The 25,194-nt window shown below is 31.5% G+C and overlaps 1 protein-coding gene across 1 annotated transcript in view; it reads left to right on the plus strand.

Moving 5' to 3' along the window:
- LOC126780604 (proton-coupled amino acid transporter-like protein CG1139) overlaps positions 1 to 25,194 on the plus strand; it is a 43,583-nt gene that overhangs the window by 11,321 nt on the left and 7,068 nt on the right. Inside the window, exon 2 of the mRNA XM_050505212.1 lies at positions 24,084 to 24,163. Coding sequence (XP_050361169.1) covers positions 24,084 to 24,163 — 80 coding nt within the window. The remainder of the gene's footprint in view (positions 1 to 24,083; positions 24,164 to 25,194) is intronic.

The raw sequence follows: 25,194 nt of genomic DNA on the forward strand, positions 1-25,194 counted from the left end.
CAATGAATTTCGAGAACCTTCGATTACTTGACACTTCTTGAAACTTCGACAATTTTCTCAAATGCATTATACAAAATACCTGATTTTTCATTTTTTAATTTCGACAATATCAAATATTATCCATCAAAATGATCACAGAGCTTCTATCAAAAGCATTTATTTATTTCTTTCAATCTTCAATAATAGCAAAATTATCAGCAAAAATATACTATCAATTTCTTACGTTAGGTTTGCTTGGATAACCACTATATTAAATATGTACTTGAATAAATCCAAGATATCTGTAAAGCGCAGTAACCCTAGTTACGGAACATTAGTTATTATTTGCTGCATCCAGTGACGTTTGTTTTGATTGAGGATAAATTGACGTCTTATTAAAGTTACGTCACGTCAATTGGTTTGCGTCGAACACGCCTACTATCGGAAAATTGAGACAATTAGCTAAGGCAAGTCCATATTTGCATCATGAATTTATATTAATATCATGAAACACCAAGTCATGCGTGTCAATTTTATGTCAATAATATTTGGAACATTATAAATTAAACATCAGATAAAAGCTTTTGAAAAAAAAAACAAAATAAGCATAATAAATCACATCACAAACAATAGTGTGTTTTAAAATCACGCTAGTAAAGTGGCGGTAAATATAGTTTTGTTAGGAATTCATTCAGTTCCAGAAGCCTGACCTTCGTGCATTCGCTAACGAATTGCATCAAGCATCGCCATTTAATTCATATATAAACATTATGCTTACAACATGTTATGCGCTAAATATACAATGCTTGAATAACGATAAACATTTCATTCATTACACTGATCAAAGACTAAATTTAATCTGGTGCTTAGATGCTCTGCTAGTCGGCGTCGACTTATTAAATACATTCCACAGTCAGAATTCATTGTCAAGGCCTTAACAGCCGTGGCTTCCATAATCGCCCTATTGGTACACAACAACAAAGAGATTGCCCATTGAATATGTATGTATATAAGCTAGCGCACATGTATATATATAATCATGATTTACTAATTGTAAGAGCTAAAATAGTTCAGTGGTTAGAACACGTAAATCTTAAACGAAGATTGCGGGTTCAAAGTCAGGGAAGCACTACTGAATTATTATATGCTTAAATTGAATTTATAATACTTTATCTCGAAACATCGTAAGGAAACCTTTACCTATCGAAGGAAAACTTGTTACTTTTCTTGCTTTACTTACTCCTAATTGTACAGAGTAAGACTGAACTACCTTCCACTGGTGTCACGTAATGTTGACATTATATGTATTTGCCGCACTAATGTACATACCTCGTAGGCGTTTCCTCAATCGTCACTTCTGTCATAACTAACATAAGGTACCTCATTATAGTTAATTTAGTGGGAAAATTATTTAAACCTATTATTACTAGCCTTCAATACTATGATTTTAATAAAGAAATGAAAACAAGTAAATACTGTATACCTATAGCCATAAGATAAATTTGTAAGCAGATAAATAAAATTTATCACGTTCATATTACAATTATTCATTGTATATATATAAAAGACATTTTAAGTCATCGTAATAATAATACACTTATAAATAAAAAAACTGAGTAAATATAGATGGATTGTGGACTTGGTATTTCCATTAAACTCAGGATTTTAAGTATGTGTACGTCCAGTACACACACATTATATAGAAACTTTACTGGTATATTTCCGATTCTCTAGATTTCACAGGATAATATTATATAATTAAAATAACGTTATTTATATATTAAGTTTAAATGCGATTATTAATATAATGTATTTGAATACACGATTGATTTTAATGGCGTACCGTGTAAAAATGATTACATTCATCAATGCAAGCTTGAAGGACAACTAGTTCGTTTCCGCGTTTTGATACACTCACACCGACAACATTATAGTTGTATCAGTAATAAATAAAAGCAAGTATTATCCAGTTGTAATATGGTCATACTAATAAATAACCAGTACCATAAGTTACGAAAACTATTTTATACTCTCAACTATTTCATAAACAATTTACCTTAGAGTAGTTGGGCCAGAGATGAAAATATAAACAACACAAAAGGGCCCAAAGGAATTTGGAATTGTGATTTATTCATTATCTCGTCTCGATTATAATATTTTCTGTGTTAATAGCTACTAATTGAATCTTTATGAAGTTAATGATGAATATTAATGAGAACAGCAATCGATAATTAATCCGTGATTTTTTTATTAAAATATTAAATTTGTAATAGCGTTGTTTATAAACCTTTTGTACAATTTATCTTCAAATTAACAAAAATTCGTTTGTAAATATTACATTACTTATCATTTATATATAACCATACTATTTATTCTAATGAATGGGATTTCCCGCAAAATCTTGCCATCGTATATGTACTTAAATAATACATTTTTTTAACTAAACTTAAAAAGAATTAATTGAGGAAACATTTAACTACTGTAATTATATGTGTGTTATGTGTCTTTACATTTTATTTGTTATTTTAAATTCTTGAAGAATAGAACGTGTTATTTTTAATAAAAAAAAACTCAAGCCATTAAATATCATCAAAGCTACAAAATTAGAATTGTCATCAAATTGACTTCAATTGATTGAATCCTCTTCGAACCGGTGTAGTGTTAAGAAACCGATTGACGCTTCCCCCTGATTTAATCAATTGCATTGCCATTTGTGGACTTGGATCGACACTTATATAATTTATTCACACAAAAGGCAGACAGACTATTCAACAATGAGAACCTTCTTTTCAGCGTCTCCTGTTTCCCGTTCCCGATATACGTATGTTCTAATACAATACGCTATTTGCCTTCATCCAGATTGCCGGGACAATTAAAGTGCGCACACTTGTGCACTATAATTTGTCCTGTGCAGTTTACAAGTGGCCGAAATCGGTCAGATGGACATTAGATTAAACTTTATTTATTCATGTTAAGAATAGTGGAAGAGCAGAAATTAAATGTGCAATTCTATATTATCCCTTGGTTGTGTTTAGCTACAAGCTTAGCAATTAACTTGATGCATATTTTCGGTCTTAGAAGAGCCGCTATATCTGACTACGTATTCAGGCAGTCATTTTTACAGTAAAAAGACGGATGACACCGTTTCTGATTTCATATTTTTCCACTACACATACTAAGATGCACAGATGCATTGGAGGAGTAGACTTTACACTTTAGACATCATTTTATTATTACAACGGCTTATTATTTTGTATAGATTTCAAATTTAAGTTGCGTCATAATATCGCGTATGCAAGAGAAATAGTCTTAAGTAAATGAATATGTGAATTGCATAGCGTTTATCCATTTGCGTTTATCTCATCGTATTTCAATTTGCAAGCAGATGTAAGCGAATGCAAATCTTAGAAAATCCCCAGGTGATTTCCCGGTAATATGTAAAACTCTGACCTTTGTAGTTTATTTAAATATTTAAGGAAATACCTTCTTAAGTAAATCGCTAAATGTGTTCCATACTAATAGAAATTAGAAACACGTTTCACTGAAATACGTCTAAACACATTAAGAAACAATTTTCAACTTTTTATAAATGTTTATTAAATTAAAACTATATATGCAGCTATGACATCATTAACCAACACAAATGAATACATTACACATGCGTTAATTTTCAATAGTTTGTATCTCTTAGAAGAATTAGATAATTTGAGCAATTTATTTTAATATATATGATATATATAATATGCATACATACATATATTTGTAATTTATACATGCTATCGATTATTAATTGATATTTCCTGCTTATTTTATTCAAAACATGGTTCAAGAAGTATTTTCAAATCTATAAAAAAAAAACATGGAATATCGCTTAATATATATTTGATGCTTTTGTAAGTACGTATTCTAAAACCTGTCCTGTCTAATAGAACACGAATCAAAAGCGATGATAACTAATATCATGATTTTATAAAATTAATTAATTTAATACTCGAAATAAAAAAACAGAAATGATCATAGTTACGAATACGTCTTCAGAGATTACATATAAATTCCGAGATCATATTATATAATAACATTATTTACTTACAGCAAAAAAATGTTTAATCGCGAGCAATGCAAATAATCATTCATTTTGATTTAATTTTCCACATAAATATTAATTCCTTAAAAAAACCAAGTAGTACGTATTGCTCACTTACACAATTACAACTATATTAATTATATTTATACCTATTAACCTATTTATATATTTATCGATACATAAACACATATAGAAAAACATGTTAAAATACTAAGCCGATTATGTATACGAATAATTTGAACCCTTTCTACAGTTGTTGAAACTTGCGTCGGTTCCTCGCATAGTACCTTCAACTTACAATATGGGGGAGATCAGTTGTGTCAGATAAAATTTATATATACATTACAATACATAACGAGCAATTGCAATAATATTGGATTATACTTCTACAGATATGCCAATTTTAAATTGTTACATAAAAAAAAACAATTACTTTCTTAGTTAAAATATTCACTCAGTTCATTTTGTCCACTCAATAAAACATACCGTGATTACGTATTAAACATGATTCACGTCTATTTGTTTGACCTTGGAGTAATCACAATCGAAACATCAAATCGTTTAAGTAATGCCTAATTGATAACCCACTAACCTCAGCTACATTTCCTGCGTCTGGGAACTAAAAGTAGACTGTCAGGGACTGTTGAATAGAAAATTATTAAGACAATTGTTTTTTTTTTCAATTTTTAACTTAGGTTTTTGATCTTAGTAATTTTTTATATTGGTTTAATGACGTCACAAATATTCTCTATGGAGTCGATTACATGTTTTTCTGTGTTTCTAGATCGATAAATAAATAGATAGATATGTTAATAAAAATCTTTATCCCAATAAGAAGGATATTAAAATTTTGTTTCTCTTGATTTACCACAACAATGTATAATTCAGTTATGAATTGATATATAGGTACATATTGTTGTATGTTTTTGTATTTGGATGTCCTTTTGTAGGGCAGTGGTCACAGGAACTAGCTGCGCTAAAGGTTAAAAGCTTGGCGACCGCATGTGACATATACCTATATTTTATTTTCTTTATTTTATAGACAGGTCCAACCAGTATTTTTTTGTGCGGATCTGAATATCGTCTGCGCTCGCGCAAGTGTTGGCTTTACAAATTGTAATAGATTTTTGACTACAACGTTGTTGCGATTGCGAATATCTACAAACGATTGATACTTTAGAATAAACATATATTAACAACGCTCCATAAGAGTATTATTGTAGTTGCATTTGTATATTGTTAATTCATTCACCATCCTTTATCCTGCTTCAGATTTATTCATTTTTATTATTTGAGGGTTTTTGTTTCATATTAAACTTATGGTAATAACATAATAAGAATAAAAATTCGAAAATCTTAAAACCTCTTCGGATAACGTATTTCTCTTGATATTTCTCAAACAAGAAAAATATAATATACATAAGTATTAAATAAAACGTTAAAAAATTGCACGTATAAAAACGGCGGTGCTTAGGTTTCTTTCAGTGTTAGCGCTTTGGACTAACGTGACCAATCACTTTGAGTTGGGTCAAACATTGAAAATTTAAGCACTCATCATATTTCAATAAAAATGTACTGAGATGTTCTGAAGAATGTTTCAAACATTTAAAATATAATCATGCGTTAAAATACATTTATAAGTTAACATTGAAGTACACCACTATACCTACTCGTTATCCGATATCACGGGAATAACCTGTTCCTTACGTATGTTGGCGAGTCCCAGCTTCCTCGCAATTAACTCTCACGTCCTTCAAGCATTTTCGAAGCTAAATTAAATTTATTTTTCACAGAAGCAGTATACTTTAAGGGTTCATTTTGCATAACATAATATGTACGTTGAAATCATTGCATGCTTTCCGCCAATTTTGTCATATAATTGTTTTTAATGAATGTTATTTGCGCTTCATGTACAGTTATAAATTGATACAAAAAAGAAGAGAGTCGTAGTCAATCGATTTTATTCGATTTTCAGTCTGTGCATATCAGATACGGGTTCAAAGATGCCATCATAAAAAACCTTTAATAAAAGGCAAATAGAATCCACAATATTAATATAACAATAAGTACACATTAATACTTATTATTTGTTTAAGAAAAACAATACCTATAAAATTAATTTAACGTCTATATTATTTATTAGTCATTAGACGTCAATGTCACTAAATGATTATTAAAAAACTAATCTCAGACTAATAAAACATCGGTAATACCTCGTTAACGCTATGACTACTCTGCATAGGAGCGTATATTAAAATTACCTTATCTTAAGCAATCGCTCCATTCCATGTGCAATAGCATCTCATTTCAGTCAATCAGTCCGCAATCATAGCCATGGCTAGACCGGTTCTATCCGGATTTTACCAGTTACCACATTTTACCTGTAGCGAGTCTTTGCGGTACCTCAACTTTGATGCGTTTTTGCGACCAGGTTTAATGTTTACATTTCAACACGGTCATGATATACGTACGACAAGAAGTGCTACCATTAAATAAATATTATATTTTTTATGCGTTTGCAATTGTATAACCGTTGGGTATCGCTGAGGCCATTAGGACTTTGTGAAACTAGTTCTAATGACACAGATACAAATATTATCATATCATGTCTAATTTGTTCTAAGTTTTATAGTTATTTTTTATCAACTCCTTGATGAAACACGAGACTTTTAAAAACCACACGTGCACATAAGCAACTACTGTATATTTATATAGTTATATTTATGGATAACAAACATTGTGTAATGTACCTACATATCTAAATAGGTTTTGTAATTTGAAACACGTTCGTTTAAGGATATGGAAGAACGTTGATTTATTTGCGAAAGACGCTAGAATGTTATCGTATCAGTTTTAATGTGTACTTTTATTCTTTTTATATAATTGTTTATTTACATTAATGGTTTTAGTTTAAGCTGAAGTCGTTTCGCTACATAAGCATTTTAAGTAATCGGACCACTTTCTACATCATGAAGTAAAATATAATGTGGCTACGTCGACAAACTGCATATTATATTATAGCATTTGTGTTATTTTCTTCAAAGTAATCGAAATATTAAAACCTTTATAATATAAACACATAAAACACTTCCAGCAAGGTAAACACGCAGTAACGCGGGCTCACCACGTGCACACGTACAGGTAGACCGGTCGGCGCGAGCGACCGGTTTTAGTGGAAAATTTTTGCTTTCCTCCCTCTGTGGGACAACTCGGGATCGGTGAAAGGCTGTACTAATCGAACTGTGCTAATCGTCAAATGGTCGCTCTCCCTGTTTTCTTTTTTGTTTTTTTTTTTGTTTGAAACATATTCAATAATATTTACAGTCATTACTTTTACTCAACTCTCGGGATCTTACGTTTACACAGAATGTGGGGAAAATTATACTCACACAAGAAATATAAAACTGTACACATTTTTAACTGAATATGATATAAAGTAAAAAAAGATAATAGTTTACAGGCAACTTGTATTATGCACGTTATAAGTGTTGCCTGTTTCACAAGAACATGAAACTCACGAATGTCAAAATTTAAAGTGGGTGAAAATGCAAAGCGCATATACTTATATAATATGTATTAAACTTTCCCCGAAAAGCGCAGCATGTTCTAGTATAAGTTATACATATACATTATTTTAGTAGTTGTATCAGTTAGGCGTTATAAAAAAATGACTCCTCATTTATTAGAATAGATTATCTACGGAGCTTGAGTTTTACTTATGTTGTTGACGAAATTACAAAAAACATATGAATACCACGTAAATAATATATGTGTATTAGTGATTTACAAAAAAAATATTATCAAGAGCTCGTAGATCACAACAAATGATCACATCATGTCAAAATAAATTTCAAAAACTAGTTAATTTAAACATATTTTGTGATCTGCCAGAGTTCTTCTTGACACATTATCGACTTTATGAGAAAAACATTCAAGATAACTTACCCTTTGATTAGATTAAACATTCTAACTGTCAATTGACTTATAAATAAAACTTCATTGAATAGTGTTTTGTTTAACACACTTATGTGTTCGAATGCTAAGTATTTTTGTCACTTAACCATGTAACATTTCTTTAATCTTTAAATGACTTTTGAAGGTTTCAATGAACTGTTTTGAGAATTTCAATGATAAAATGTGACGAACAACTCGTGTCAGTCAATGGCATCTAACACTTGTTTACTAGTGAGACGATTTCACTAACAAATTGTCATTTTTATTGTATGATTCAATTAATTTGAACTTTGAATATTTATGGACTATTTGAGGAAGGGAACTCCACTAAGAGTGGAGATATATAATTCTTCTGGACGTGTGTATGTCACTGAACTCCTCCTAAGTGGCTGTACCTATTTTGAATTTTTTTCTCCAAATCTTAAATTCTTCTATTACCTGTACGAAGTTGGGATGGACAGCTGGTGTAATACTAATTATAACATTTATTTACTTTTTTACTTACGAAAATTATACCACAAAAATTACCCTGCCTGCACACTAAAAAATTATTATTAAGAACTTAAAAACAATATTCAAATTTTGTATAAACTCGTGGTTTTTGTTTTTTCAAAACATTTTATTTAAATATTCTAGTAAGATTTTTTGAGTCGCTTAAAGTTTTACGTAACTAATATATTCAATAATGTAAAAATCACCTTAAAATCTTATATAAATACAATGGCAGATATTATTCCAAAATTAGTTAGCTTATCTCGCTAACACGTTATTCTTTCGCTGCAAAGCGGTCTAAAATAATGCAATAAATTATATTTTGTTTTGGGAGATCGATTTGGTTTTATTTTAAAAAAACTTTTGGAAATATTTCATTACAATTTTCATCTTGATAGTAATATCTTCAATCGAATTAAACTTAGTATTTGTTATCATTATTTTGCACGTCACCCTCGCGTGATTTAATAATAATGATATTTATATATTTCACATATGTCAAGAGTGAGATACATGTGCATAAATGTGCATGTAAAACGGTAGTTACAGCTGTCGGAGTCACGTTAGGCAGAGGCACTTAGCCAACTGCACATTACTTAGATGTATGAGAACATTCCCATCAATAAATTTTCCTATTATATGTAATAATTACGAAGAGACAAGCTTATGACATTTTCTCTAACATTTTATAATATATATAAATAAAGCTTAGATTTTATTGTAAAGACATAATAAAAAAAATACGTGATTTTCCTGTTTCCTGTTGTGTTTGTTATTAGATATTTTTTATTTGTTATTGTTTTACTTATATGTATTATTCTTGTGAATGTGTTTGTGAAACAAGGGTTTTTTTAATTGTTGAAAACGTCGTACGGATTTTACGGTCGTTGGTGTGTACGGTATCGTTTAAGAGGGATTTATGTGTATTAAAACTCATGACATCATTCATTGAGTACTTGATGCTGCGCCAATTTTAATTTAGTTACATTTATATTACTATAAATTCTAATAATATACAAAATATGACAAATTAAATATATAGGTAATAATTTACTAAAATTTCTAGTATTGAAATGATGGCAATGAAATATCGAGTTAAAATATTATTAATTCAGTACCTGAGCGACCGAGCTTAAACGTAAGGACGCGGCAATCAAGGAATCTAAAATGTTATGATGTAAACGGTCACTAAACCGTTTAGAAGAAATATTAACCACCCCTCACATCGCCAAAGCGCTACCATCATTGGGAACTTGTGTTGGGTACTATGTCCTTAGGTATTAAGTCCCTTATGCCTATAGTTACACTGACCCTTCTAATCTCGACACAACAACACTAAGCAATACTCCATGGACATAGCACTATGTGATGAGTGAGTGTTACCTACACAGACGGGCTTTCAAAATGCCCTCACTCATCATTCAAACCATTTCTTTTAGACCGTGAATTTATTGGAAAGTCAGATGGGCCGCACAAAATTCTACCATCAATGTTTTATCAAATTTATACTTGAGAAAGAATTCAATGAGATTTAGGTACTTGCAAAACATGTTATGAATGGAAATTTTTACGTTGTGATTGCTTTAATGGACAGTTCTACTAACTGACACGGTTTACTGATAACAATTTATAGTTCCCTTTAAGAAAAATCAACTATCTTGCTACCTGTAAAGATCTAAGTAAATATCAAAATAAACAAAGATAACTCGAATAGTACTTTAATTAAAAACATAAAATTATTTTTGAATATTATATACCATATACTATTTAGTTTTTATTTTGTTTGACTTCAATCAACAATCAATCAACAGCCAATCGTTGTCCACTGCTGAACATAGACCTCTCCCAAGGTGCGCCAAAGCTCCCTGTCCTCCGCCTTCCGCATCCAGTTGGTGCCCGCCACCTTCTTAAGGTCCTCGGACCACCTAGCTGGAGGGCGCCCTACGCTGCGCTTGCCGATTCGCGGTCTCCACTCTAGGACTCGTCTGCTCCAACGGCCATCGGTCCTACGACATACGTGACCAGCCCACTGCCACTTCAGCCTGCTAATTTTGCAAGCTATGTCGGTGACTCCGGTTCTTTTCCGGATAATCTCATTTCTGATCTTATCCTTCAAAGATACTCCGAGCATAGCTCGCTCCATAGCACGCTGAGCGACTTTGAATTTGTGGACTAGTCCCACAGTTAGTGTCCACGTTTCGGCACCGTATGTCATGGCAGGTAAGACGCATTGGTTGAAGACTTTCGTCTTCAAACATCGCGGTATAGACGACTTGAGGACTTGACGAAGGTTACCAAATGCTGCCCATCCCAAGCGAATTCTTCGATCGGCTTCCTTCTCGAAGTGTTCCTACCGACTTGTATTATCTATCCTAGGTAGGTATATTCACTAACAACTTCGAGAGGTTTCCCCTCGACGTATATCGGTCCCGGCACGACATGCCTATTGAACATGACCTTGGTCTTGTCCAAGTTCATACCGAGACCGACACACCGGGAAGACTCGCCTAGGCTACGCAGCATTTCGATGATTTGTTCCAGCGACTCTGCTATGATGACGATATCGTCGGCAAATCGAAGGTGTGAGATGTACTCGCCGTTTACATTGACTTCATACCCAGTCCAATCCAGCGTCTTGAAAACGTCTTCCAACGCGTTGGTGAACAGTTTCGGGGATATTACATCCCCCTGTCTCACCCCTCTGCGCAGTTGGATCGCCTTCGTCTTACTTTGTACAGACATCTCAGTACCTCGAGCACTGCCCAGGTTTCGATGGAGTCGAAGGCTTTCTCGTAGTCCACAAATGCCATACACAGCGGCTGATTGTACTCTTCGGTCTTCTGCACAATCTGCCGAACAGTATGGATGTGGTCCACGGTGCTGTAGCCTGATCGAAAGCCGGCTCGCTCCGGGGGCTGGAACTCGTCAAGTCGTCTGGCGAGACGGTTCGTGACGACTCTTGAGAACAGAACAGAGAATACACGTGACTCAGGAGGGAGATTGGTCTGTAGTTTTTCAAGAGCGTTTTATCACCTTTCTTGAAAAACAGTACCACCTCACTCCCGCTCCACGTTTCCGGGGTCTTGCCATGTTGGATGACGGAATTAAAGAGGCTTGCTAACTCTTTCAGGACCGGAGCCCCGCCTGCCTTAAGCAACTCTGTTGTGATTCCGTCATCTCCCGGAGCTTTGTTGTTTTCAAGCTGTTCTAGAGCCGCCCTAATCTCGCCTTGGTCAACCACCGGGAGCTCCTCGAAGTAATGGCGCGTAAGAGGGGCGCGCTGGTCATCAATACTGATTCCCACGGGTTTATCCGATCTTGAAGAGAACAACTGCCCATAAAACCTCTACTACCTCTACTTCTCCGACAATCTCAGGCCTAGAGGTAACGACCCCACCATTTTCAGTTTTAAGTTTTGTCAGACGCGGCCTTCCAAACTTGCGAGCGAACACTTTCGATCCCCGATTTTGCTCAATCGCAGCCTTGATGGCACGGGTATTGGAGCGTCGGAGATCGCGACGCGTCAGCGTTTTTATTGTTCGATTTAAGGCCTTATCTGACAAAAACGATGGCAGTTCTCGTCGTTTTCTCATGAGCTCGAGTGTCTCAGCAGAGAGTTTTGGTGCGTTGTCTCTTCTCTGTGGCGGAAAACGCTTGCGGGATGTGTTTTGCAGTATTTGTTGTTTGACTTATATACGAATATAATAATTTCGCCACTGTATTTATAAAAATAAAAATGTGTAATTTATATATATATTTCTTACAAATGTAAATATAAAATAAATACCTCAGGAACGCCGTAAAAGCTAAACAAATAAAAATTAAAACTAGTTTTAAATCAAATTCAAATAATGTATAAACATTGTAGAGAGAACTATTTTTAACACATATGTACAAAAAACTAATGAAAAGTGCGATGGAATATTGTCATCGTTATTTTACGAAACTAAGCTTCGCAAAAAATGTGAAATGCTGATTAATGAGAGACCCCCAGTGTTGGCAAGCGCCGGCGTCGAAGACTTGCGAGATGCGACGACGTCCACGCCGCGTTGGCGTCGCTTTGACGTCGGTTGGCACGACCGTATAAGCGCTGCTCGTGATAGACAAATGCGATTGTGTTAAGGTTTTTTGTTGTTGTAAAACAAAAATACACTATATTTTTGACGGAACACAATATAGAACGAAAAACAACTAAATTTCCAAGAAAGTTATTACCTACTTATTTTAAAATTTTCTTTTATTATTAATCGGATTTAGATATACTAGAAATATACAAGGACTATAATTAATGTCAAAACAGTAATAATCTCAATGTCTTTGACTAGTTATTGGAGATGCGAGAAAGATATGCAGCTTTGTGAATTAGTGGATGAGAAGATATACACGAAGATATAGACTAAAGAATTGTAATGATATTAATACATTTTATACACGTTTACATGTCCATACAGATTAAAAGCTATTGTTACCAAAGATAATTATTTGACATTAGAATGTAACGAATATATCTCAAATTATGTGCATGCACATGCAAAGGAATGAAAAAATCAAAAACGTTGTTCTGTATCTTAAACAGTACCTCGCACCTGGGTGACGGAGCTTCGGTCATCGCTTAAAATTAATTATATAAAAAATGTGTGTTTTCAAGAAATACATCTCTAGATAAACTTTATAAGCAAAACCTTATCTGACATGCCAAATCGTTGGATCCGTTTCCGAAATACACATAATAAATGTATGTACAAAAATTGCTCATTTAATATTATATGATATTATGTTCCGTGACAATAACTCTTAGCGAATGATCGCTACACACACACTATGAACCAAGCGCAGTGTAAAGATAAAAACCTTAATAAATTTGTATCTTTATTAAACTATGAATTTTTACAATTATTTCCTATGCCATTCAATTTCCAATAAACTATACTTTTGCTTCAGAAAGAAGGACAAACCAATATAAATAGTTTAACAAATGAGTGTATATATATATGCTTATATATACATATATTTATATAAGCATTATTGCCGCCAGTGACATCTCTGCCTCGACACCAGACGATCAGATGTGTAAATCAGATTAATGATTAACGATTACGTTTACAATGTATAGTTATCAATCACGATTACAGTTTAACTTAGATTGATTCTGAAGAGGGCTCGCGTTGATGCTCTGGGGCTTACTTGATACACTCACTCAATTTACTTTTTCGACTACTTTCGTTATAATGTAATCGTGATTGAAGATGACATTATTGTAGGTAATCTTAATCGTAAACATTAATACATTTTTCCCAAGCCTGTAAGTCAAATAAATCATTTGAGAACGCGCATTATTTTTCTTATGCCAGGCCAAGTCATACCAAATTCTAAAAATTATAAAAATGCATCATAAAAGTATAATTATAAATGAAATCGCTAATTTATAAAATCTAAATATTTTAAACATAAAATACAGTGATCTATCTTTATATATATATAGAAGTTCACTCATAACATGGTTATTTAAAATTAATCTTATTTATCGGTACAACATTTCGTACTCCTTTTATACCTCATTTACAGATCACCAAAAGAAATTCAACGGTACTTGCCAGAGCATATTTAGCCAACCACATAATCAATTACAATAATTTCATCATCATCTACCACTAACAATAAGACAACACGAGGTCCACGTACCATCGTGTCATGTGCTATAAAATAATATATTATCAACATGAAAACAGTTTTCCTAACAATTGTTGTATTACGGCGCACTGTATATTATTCATTTATATTATTGTCATTTCCGGTCCTGTATAAAATATAATTAGTAAAATGATTATTTACTGCTAACTGTACCAGTGGTACCAAGGCCGAAATTGTATCGATAATCTCAGTTATTGCATAATGTTCACTAGATATTATTATGCTCGACTTCGGTCATGGCGGCCATTCTCAAGTCTGTACACATAAAGAATGCATTCACTTCTCCCTCACTCTAATAATCCGATGGGACGACAATCCGACATGTCCAGGGTGTTTAGGCGCAGAACCGATTGTTGCATATCTGCCCAACCAAGATTTGGTGGTGAACCAAGGTTTTGCATACCTAGCACCAAGCATGTAAGCGCTAACACTGTCAACATCTAAATTTAACGCTGCCAAAAGAGATTACTTACACAAAATATCAATAACTTTTTTTTAACATAACTGAATGTTATTATATATTTTTATACAAATTGCCGAAAAGTGTAAAATTATGCCAATTTTATAATATTTGCACTTATATTAATCTCTATTTACTGATTGTCAGAAATCTTATAAATCAGTTAATATAGATATCTAATAAAACTTTACCAAAAAAAACCGTAAAAACTTATGGTCACTTTCGTTATAAGCACCGAGAACTTCTAATAGCCAAATCAAGTCAAGCAAAATGTTGTTATAAATTTTAATGCTATAAAAATCATATAAATTGCTTCCCTATAAAATAACCGATACATTATTTATTGTAACTAAAAGGGATTAACCATTTAAGATTAACGTTAAGACATGGGCGTGTCTTAGTGTATACGTGTACGTGTACTTTTATTATATTTAATTTTGTATTAATGTAGTTTATATAATCTCCTTTATCGACGACACACAGTCAAATAAGTTTTTGACAAAATATTTCTCTTTTCACAGGTAATAATTTTGTTCACATAATAATATTGTAAACACTCAAAAATTCTTCAATGACGTTAACATTCACATCAAAAAGTTCAATTCTAATCTAAATATAAATTTACCGAGACGCACTTTGAAGGTCGGTCGGTACACTCCACTGTGCCACAAAAATTTATTAAATCTATATAGGTAAATATTATTATATCTTATGCTAAACTAGTGTTATGGAGAGATGAAACGTCATTACAATTTGGCAACTAGCTGATTTTCCCGCCTATTACACGGATTCTATTTTCGTATACCTACATGCGGATACTTTGAACTTGCCTCGGCCATGATAAAAAATAAACAGAATTGCGAATTACTTAACATAACTCTAATTCGATTGACACGAGTTTTAATTGAAAAGCTTATTGACAAACAAATTGAATAAGTTATTATTCTGTAGACTTACCTACGACTATAACATGTATAACCCTCCAAGTGTAATTTCGGATTAAAATTAAATATATATATAACATAACATGGTTTTTTCAACAAGTGTCTGCTGGCAAAGGTGACTCGAATTTTGCTTTAAATAAATGTTTTTTCCAAATTACAACTACGTTGGCATTTTACACGAAAATATATATATATATATTTTACGTATATATATATATATATATATATATATATATATATATATATATATTACGTATATATATATATATATATATATATATATATATATATATATTTTCTTATTACTCTATTAAATTTTCACTATGAGCTACAAATTAATAACATTTGCTTCGTGTAAAATGCCAACGTAGTTGTAATTTGGAAAAAACATTTATTTAAAGCAAAATTCGAGTCACCTTTGCCAGCAGACACTTGTTGAAAAAACCATGTTATGTCCCTTATCTCCAGAACAGAGCAACACAGATGGAGTGTATAGTTGGCAACAGATATAATGAAACTTAATTTACAGTCAGTGTACTTAATTTACTTAATAATATACTTTTTTAATTTCTAAATGTGTCGACATAGATAACCAGTTAAGTAATTTTTTTACTATAGCTTAATAGATTGCACAAAAAGTAATCAAATCTAGGTGTAATTAATTTTAATAATCACTAAATTAAATGAGAGGAATGAAACATATACAATTTTAAGGTGTACAAAAAAATTATGTATTAGATGTACAAAGAAAAACGTCAAACTTCATGCAAAATAATAATAATAATAAGCGTATTTCGATCATGTGATACTAGCAGAAATAATTGCGGAAATTTGTGTTAAAACAATAAAATGAGGCTAAATATTAAAAAAAATATATGAATTTATAATAGCTTTTTAATATATAAGCCTAATAGTAAAAAAATATAAATAAACTAATGATATATGACCTTAGTTATGTATGACTAACATTTATGTTTCCATTTTAAAAAAATCCATGAAGGCTTGTAGTCCAAATAACCTACGAGTCCGAAGTAAAACACTGTTATACATACACTGTTATAAGGGTCCATATTTGTTATCAGCCTTTATTTTACAAATCAATGTATTTCTAATAATGGCCGTATTGACTTATTATAGCATTTAGAATACATAAATCCATGGTTATTTTCCGTTTCTAGGCGCCAACGCTGATGATGACTTGTGCACGCCATTTCGAATGTTTGTACAAGGTTCTTCGCACGCAAACATTATTATCATATTAACCACCGTTTAACTTTAAAATTATCTCGGATGACTGTACTAAGCTTGTTTTGATATTAAAAATATTTATTCTACACAAGTTTTCAGTATTTAGTAACACATGTTAACCGATGTCACGCTTCGGTTAAATGACAGCGATCGTATTCAATGGTTGTTTGCTTATTTTTTTAACGTTAAGAAATTTATACTGCCTTAAAGAAATACGTAGAATATATTTATTATACAATAATTTCAACTTTTTACATAATATTAAACATTTTATTGTACAACAGCTTCGGCTCATATTTGTGGACGTAAATATGTAATTTCTGTCTGATAAATAATTATAGTGCAATATTGTTATTCACGGTAGGCACTGTTTAATCATGTTGGCACTGTTTAATGGACCGTAAAAACGTCGAAATATCGACGAGATAGTGATCGATGACATTAAAGTCCGCAGAGCGGGCGCAGTCGCAAGACGGACTGTTCTGGACGTGACGGAATCCCGTTGTACGTTTTTATGAGAAAATAAAGTTATATACATTTTTATATGATACATTAAATTCTTGTTGTTTTAAGTTTAACGTAAAACTAAATCGCCTTAGTTTACTATCAAGTGTTTTTAGAAACAAGTGTTGCGGTGTTGTTAACATTACAAAATGTGTCGAGGTGTACCTATTACAAATACTTTTATAGTTTGTTCATATAGTTTCCATATTATTATATACATTATTATATAATATACACTTAATACACAAGTCAACATTATTACACTTAATACATAAGTCAAGTTTGTAATGTTGTTGATTAATAAAGCAAAATGATCGAACGAAATATTTATTCATTTCTAAATTAGTAACTGTTTTAATATTTTAGTACCTACCCCGTTATGAATGATGTCACAACGATTTTGGCTCTAGGCGTCAATTAATAATCGACTTTTACGACTTAAGAATGTGTAATTTATATATTTAAAAATGTGGACATAATTAATCGACGCCTTAAACTTTCAGTAAATGCTAATATCATATTGCCGTAACATAGTGACTATAAATTTGTATGATCATATTCGAAACCGTAACCGTAACAGCCTGTGAATGTCCCACTGCTGGGCTAAAGGCCTCCGCACCTCTTTTTGAGGAGAAGGTTTGGAGCTTATTCCACCACGCTGCTCCAATGCGGGTTGGTGGAATACACATGTGGCAGAATTTCAGTGAAATTAGACACATGCAGGTTTCCTCACGATGTTTTCCTTCACCGTCAAGCACGAAAATTCGATAATATTTCAGAAAATATTTAAACAAATATTTTATTCTGCAAATATATAATATAAAATAGGTTAGCACATAAAAAATCACTTCGCACATGTGTTTACTTTACATATGTAAGTACTGAATGTTAAAGGTTTATATATTTTAATGTTCTAACTTAACCAAACTATTATAATTATTATATCAATTGTTTGTCGAATGCTATTTTATGAAATAAACATTTGTATGGTCATTATTAGTCAAATCAATTATTATTATCATACATAGAACCAGTAGATTGTATAAAAATGTAACTATTACTATTATAGATATTGCCATAAGTTATTTTTTAGACGAAATATGAGATTTATTATTTGGTTGTACAAACTCATTAAACTTACCTAACAACATATCATTTGTTGTGATAGTCCTCAAAGATACTTTTATAGTATTTTAACAACCTTCATTTTAGTTTTCAATACATACCTAGGGGTTTTTACTTAATGTAGTACGTGGTAAGTACTATAGGAGTATTCCAATCGGAGTAAGAGTTAAGGTAAACAAACCGTAGATATACAAATTGCATACGACTTTCTAATTGTTCTGTTGTATTACGCACTATAAACAGTTCTTGTTTAATTAACTTTTAGTTATAATACAACACTATTTCATACAATTAGTTATAACCTATATTTAATTAATTTTATATAAGACACAAATAAGTTTTTTTTTTTTAAACCAATACAATATTAAAATCTCAAAATGTGAATATCTGAATGAACGTATACGCAATAATGAACGCGATATTTTCTCGAATTACCGTCAAGGACCACTTGTAATGTAAAGTAGCTGACACGCTTAAGCAGATAAAATCATATAAAACTTTACTTTTCGCTATTTCTAGAAATAGTTAATGTAAATTGTACACTTGAGATTTTAGTGTTTCTTAGAAAATTATACGTAACAGCCTGTGAATGTCCCACTGCTGGGCTAAAGGCCTCCTCTCCTCTTTTTGAGAAGGTTTGGAGCTAATCTATTTTTACCAATATATAATATTTTTTATTGACAAACAAAAGTTAATACAAGAGTAAAATAAAACTAAATTAAAAACAAACAAAATTGGGTCACCAAAAAAAAATCTATATCTAGTTAGTAGTTACATAATATCAATAAATATAATGCATGTAATAACTACATGGAATAACCTAATTCTTTCAAGCAAATGCTTGTTTTAATACTTGTAGTTATATTAAAACTGTTTTTTTTTTGTAAAACTTAAAAATATATTTGAGTTTTTTTTTCGAAATAGTTAGACCACGTAAATGGGATGGTAAGTGTTTTTAACTACCCATACACATAGACGCTGCAAGAAAAAAATAACATTCCTTACATTGCCAATGCGCCACCAACCCTGAGAACTAAGATGTTACGTCCCTTGTGCCTGTATCTAAACTGGCTTACTCACCTTTCATCATATCTATGCTAGTTATTCCTGTTCAATGGTCGAATATCTGATGAGCGGATACCTACCCAGACAGGCTTGCACAAAGTCTAACCACCAAGTAAAGATCATTGTAAGATTTGCCGGTACATGGTATGCTCCTCAATCTGCCCTGAAGCAATTAAACTAAACTTTTCTAACGATAAGACTTACAATCTCAAAAACATTCGTCCATTTATTTAAGGCCTGCATTTGTATCTATGGTAAAAAAACCAAAAAGATGTCGATACTTGTAAGCTTTCAGGTTGAAATTTTTAAAAAATACATCGATTTTATTTTAATATTATTAAAAAAAAATCGATGTAAAAATAATTTATTATGTAAAACATTATTTAGTATGTAAAACGTATAGTATTTATTTACCTGCACTTTTAATGTCACAAAGTGTCTGCAAAATTTTAACTCAATCAAATTTGGTTGTTAATAGTTTAAATTCAGTCGCAAAACATGACCCACACATACTTATACACATAAATATTGCGTGTAACTTGAAATTATGAAAAAGCTTGTAAAAATACTAAGATAAACATATCAAAAAAGGTATGTGCCGCGGAAGTTACTGTCTTTTAGAGGAGTCGCGCTGAGAAAAACCAAAAAAAAAAATACAAGGAAATAAATTAAATCTGATGAACGATTACTGATACCGTTAATATAGATGACTTGTTAAATTGATTGTGGCGAACAATATCCGATTGAGCATAAGTGAGACATTTGCATACAGGATGGCAGTTGTTACATGTACACTCGGCTACGGAATTAAGGTCGAAGGGGATCCAATTTGCGCTAGGAATATCCTGACCTCACTAATTCTATTTTGGTCTAAGTCTGCTGTAAACATCGTGTGTTGTAACACGAGCTCGTGATTCATTTGAGCAATCGTTGTAAGGTACAGCATTCTAAGGTTTGCTGCGTTGACTGAGAGGAAACGTAATTAATTTTGTTAGGTATATAGAATGTTGTGTCCGTTTCTCTTTATTACAGTCTTTTTATAATAGTTGGTTCAAGTATATAATATACATATTATGTATTGTTTTGGTGGTTATTTCTTTCATTGTATTGTACACAGTAAGTCACAAGACAGAACTACATTTTTTAAAAACTTCATATTATTATAGTGTTCAACACTGTTTGGTCATATAATATGTTTATCTTAATATGGCCATAGTTTTCGTGTGATTACCTTGTTTAAGTAAGTAAATTAAGAAGATTTATGAAAAATGTTTATAATATAAGCCTTTACAAATAAAAAGCGTTAATCACCTGACTGGAGTCACCGTGTATGATGCACAATAAATTCAGTATTATTTTAATATATTTTTTCAAAACAAACATTTTAAAATATTTATTAAGGGAATGCATTATCAGTTCCCCGGCTGTTATTTTTACTTCTATAAAAGTAAAATTTAATTGCCCCATTGCCGGATAAAGTTCGCCTGTCCTCTTGAGAAGGCTAAGAGCTTATTCCACCACGCTGTTCCAATGATACAAGTGTGACAGAATTTGGGTGAATACGCGCCATGGGGGGGTTTTCTCACGATGTAATTCCATCACCGCTTAGCATTCGATGAATAGCAATGTATTCTGTAATTGTACCACTTCACTTCAGAACGTAGTTATATATATATATATATATATATATATATATATAACTACGTTACGTATGTATATATATATATATATATATATATATATATATATATATATATATATATATATATATATGGGTATATAAGAAACCAGTAACGCATTAAGAACGATATAATACGACACACTACAGGTCGATAGCCCTTGAACCTGTTTTGAGGATACTTTATAACCGTAAGTATTCACCAACTAAAAAAGTAAATTCATTAATGTTCAAATGTATATATTTACATATGCGTGATAACAAAATTATTTTTTAACTAATACAAGGTGAAATATTATTAGTGGTTGACCACAGAGTAAAAAGAAAGATTCAAAGGACAATCAGACAGTAGATAAGTGTATACCTACTATACAGTAATAGTCTTTCACTACTATAAATACCATAGTCTTGTTAAAAATTTACGAGTTAATAAATTAATTTTGATACATGCAATATAACTTAACTAAAATATTATAACGTTTTTAATTTAATAAACATAAAACGATTAGCTTAATTTCAACTGGTTCACATTTTGTGATTTTGGAATTTGGAGGGTAGATAGAAAAACAAATTAATTGAAATTATATTATTAAATAAAATAAAAAGGGTAGATACCCTTTTTTATTTTATTTATATTTTATTTTATTAACGTTACATTACGTTTATCTATTAAGTTTGAGGTTAAAAGGGTAGGGCAATAATTTAACACATATATTAAAATATATATTATGATTTACGAAATTGTTTATGTCGTTTTAGGAAACGCTTTAAGTTTTCAACTTGTTCATAACTGAGCTGTCCTCCCACTTTCTTATAGCGAATATAATCTAACACTTCCAGCTATTTAGTTGATTCTCCTCATCATTGCATAATTTGTACTTAAATATGCTTAAACATGATCGTGTATATAATGAATATATACATCAGTGATTCTACCTTAATTAAATAATCAATCCACGCTTATTAATAAACTAAATGATTCCCGAGGCTTCGTTCGCCCTTAAGTATTAGTAAAGGATAAATGATTGTTTGAAAGTCTGTGAAATTAAAGTCAGATTTTTAAGTAAATGGTACACATGACAATAATTTCTTTAAACAAATTTCACTGTTATGTTATGTATAAAAAAAGTATGACTTGCACCTCCCTAGAATATATTGATAATGAGACGTTGTGTATTTTGCATTTCGTTTTTTGCACGATCAATCAAGAAACACAAATAGTAAATTTCAAGCAGATGAGAATTTTTTTTTTCATTTTATTACTAATGTATCCAGCCCATTTCTCCCGTTTGAGGTTGAATTTCTAAAACGACGAAATACGTATGCATTTATTTTTTCTCAGAATCTTTACTATTAAATATCTATCTTCTTACATCAAAAATGACGGACACCCCGTATAAACTTTCAACCTCTATTTTACCCTCTTAGGGTAATCCCTCTATTCTTAAAAACGCTTTAATTAATATTTATTTATTTGTAACGAATTTTGAAGCTTGTGTATAAAATTTCAAGCCACTAACTTTGAAAATGACGGATATAGATAGATAATAATCATTCACTTCGTTTAAGTAAAAAAAAGAGTATTTGATTATGTCTATAACATACAAAATATGTTAATCTTTAAAATGGTTAGTAGATAAATTCATAGTTTAAATAATAGCAATTGCCTGTCGTTTCGTATAAAAATAGAATGTTTCGGAGAAATCACACATCGTAAGCAAACAAAATATTGAAATTAAGTGTTAGTAAATATTCAAATATTATATACGTCTAAATTTTTCACAAATAATGTTTTCGCACAGTCTTCATTAGCACGATATCCCTAACCGATCGAGTCACCCAAAAATAAACACGTAAAAACGTTGTTATACTACATCACGGTAACCATTGTTATTTTTTGGAAATCCTGTTATCACGCACACAAATATAATTCTTACAATAAGTCGTACTAAGAGTTAGGAACTAGAATTAATTCTATTTATTTTTACATCATAAGTGTGTCCAAAGAAAATGAATATTATTCTAAAATGGGACAAGACTAGATGGACAAAGCGGTTATAGGCCCAAAGCGAATGTTTGAATGTAATATTGTACCTCGATGGCCGACCAATCAGCGGCGGTCGGCTCGCTCGATTGGTGTGGAAAGTTTTCAAGGTAAAAAAAAACCTTTTAAATTTCATTTTCACTAAAATATTAGAGTATTTTGAAAAAACGAAATATCGAAAACTGCGTATGCTGGATATCTGTCATTATTCTATGATTATTAAGTAATAATTCACTGTACATTTTTCGAAAATAGTTCGCCATTTTGTTTTGATTTGTAGGATAGGTATCTCGAAATTAAAAAAAATTGCGGTTGAGCAAAGTTGGGCAATTACCCAATTGAGCATCGAATTGAAGTTGTCGAAGATTGAAGTTGTCTATCCAGAGATCAATCGCGGCTGTAGAAAAAAACTAACCAAGAAAAATTTCAAAGCAATTTGAGGACATCGACACCGATAGTTTCCCATTGTACTTATTACTGTTACGGGGATTTAATGATGTCGTTGCCATTTGGTATAGCGTGGGTGGGTAGCGGTTTTTACGTCACTAAGTATGTTTATACGAAAAAATTGTATTAGCATATGAGACGCTGTGCTTCCTATTTTGCCCGGAGGACTTTGATCTACATTTGTGAAGATCATTTTTGACATCAACGTCGAAAACCTATAAAAACAGATAAAAAACAATCCCCCATTTGATAAGGCATTAAAGCTTTGAAAACATAAAAAAATATCCGTACTCAACAATGTAAATTTCATTTATACAATATTTTAGCTTTTTGTTCACTCCTCAACTAAGTTATTTTTCTCATTTCAGGAAGCAGAAGAATGGGCTCGACGGCAGAGCGGTCCGATGGTCAATCCTTCTTTCGAACCCGACGATTTTCTCCCTCAAAGGTAAGTTTCATCTTGACAAAGTATTGTTTATTTTTTAGCTTCTTTAAATCTAGTTTGTGGTCCTGATTGCGTGACATCTAGCACAGAACTGCTTCTGACGTCACAACTTAATCGACCATTGTATTTTGTCTATTGTTAAAACTCCGAGAGAATTCGTAATGATTTGTATCTTAATTCTTCCACAAATTTCCTCTGAGTCATAAGAGATGAAATGAAAAGTTTCTTTGCCATTATCTAATGTGAATTTACTAACCAATAAAAAACTGTGAGACCTTTACTATATGTACATTTATATATGTTCACTATTACAATTTTAACGTCCATCTAAAAATAGATAATGTATCCAATCCAATCCATATAAAACAAAGAATAGAAATTATTTAGAAAATGAATTGTTTTTTTAATATTCGTAAAATAAAATTTAAAGGACTAAGAAGCGAAAGGGAAAAAAAACAATTACGCGATAGTTTAACTTTATGGTTCGAATCACTATAAATGTAGGTCACAGAAAACGTATTTTCAATATAGACTTTTGCTGTTTACCAACCTTTACAAATCTGAGAATTAAAATGTCCTAAATTATTTTTAAAGTGACTTTTGCAGCCTTCGTTCTGTATACAGCAGTTTTCTGATCTAAGGTTTTATTAATAATATCATGAAATTTAAAAGAGAAATGCAATATTTTAACATTATATTCGTAATGCAACAAAATGCAACCTTGAGTCGTGTCAAAATAACATCCATAAATCAATATTACTAGAGTACTACTACAAACATTTCTCGTCTCCTAGCAATCGAAAATGGCAAAGTAAGTTAGTTCTACAGACGCCGCTTCAAAATCCTCTATACTGTGAAAGTATATTGTTTATGTCAATATAATTTTGCGAGATGTAATTACTTTATCGTGATTTAGCAATTACAATGTTTTGAACTCATTATTTGAAACTGGATTTCCAACTGTCTTAAAATTCTTATTCTAATAATATATTTTCTACGAGTGTATGTAGCAATTGATAATATCGTCTGAATTT

The sequence above is a fragment of the Nymphalis io genome, chromosome Z (genome assembly GCF_905147045.1).
Source record: "Nymphalis io chromosome Z, ilAglIoxx1.1, whole genome shotgun sequence".
NCBI classification, from domain to species: Eukaryota; Metazoa; Arthropoda; class Insecta; order Lepidoptera; family Nymphalidae; genus Nymphalis; species Nymphalis io.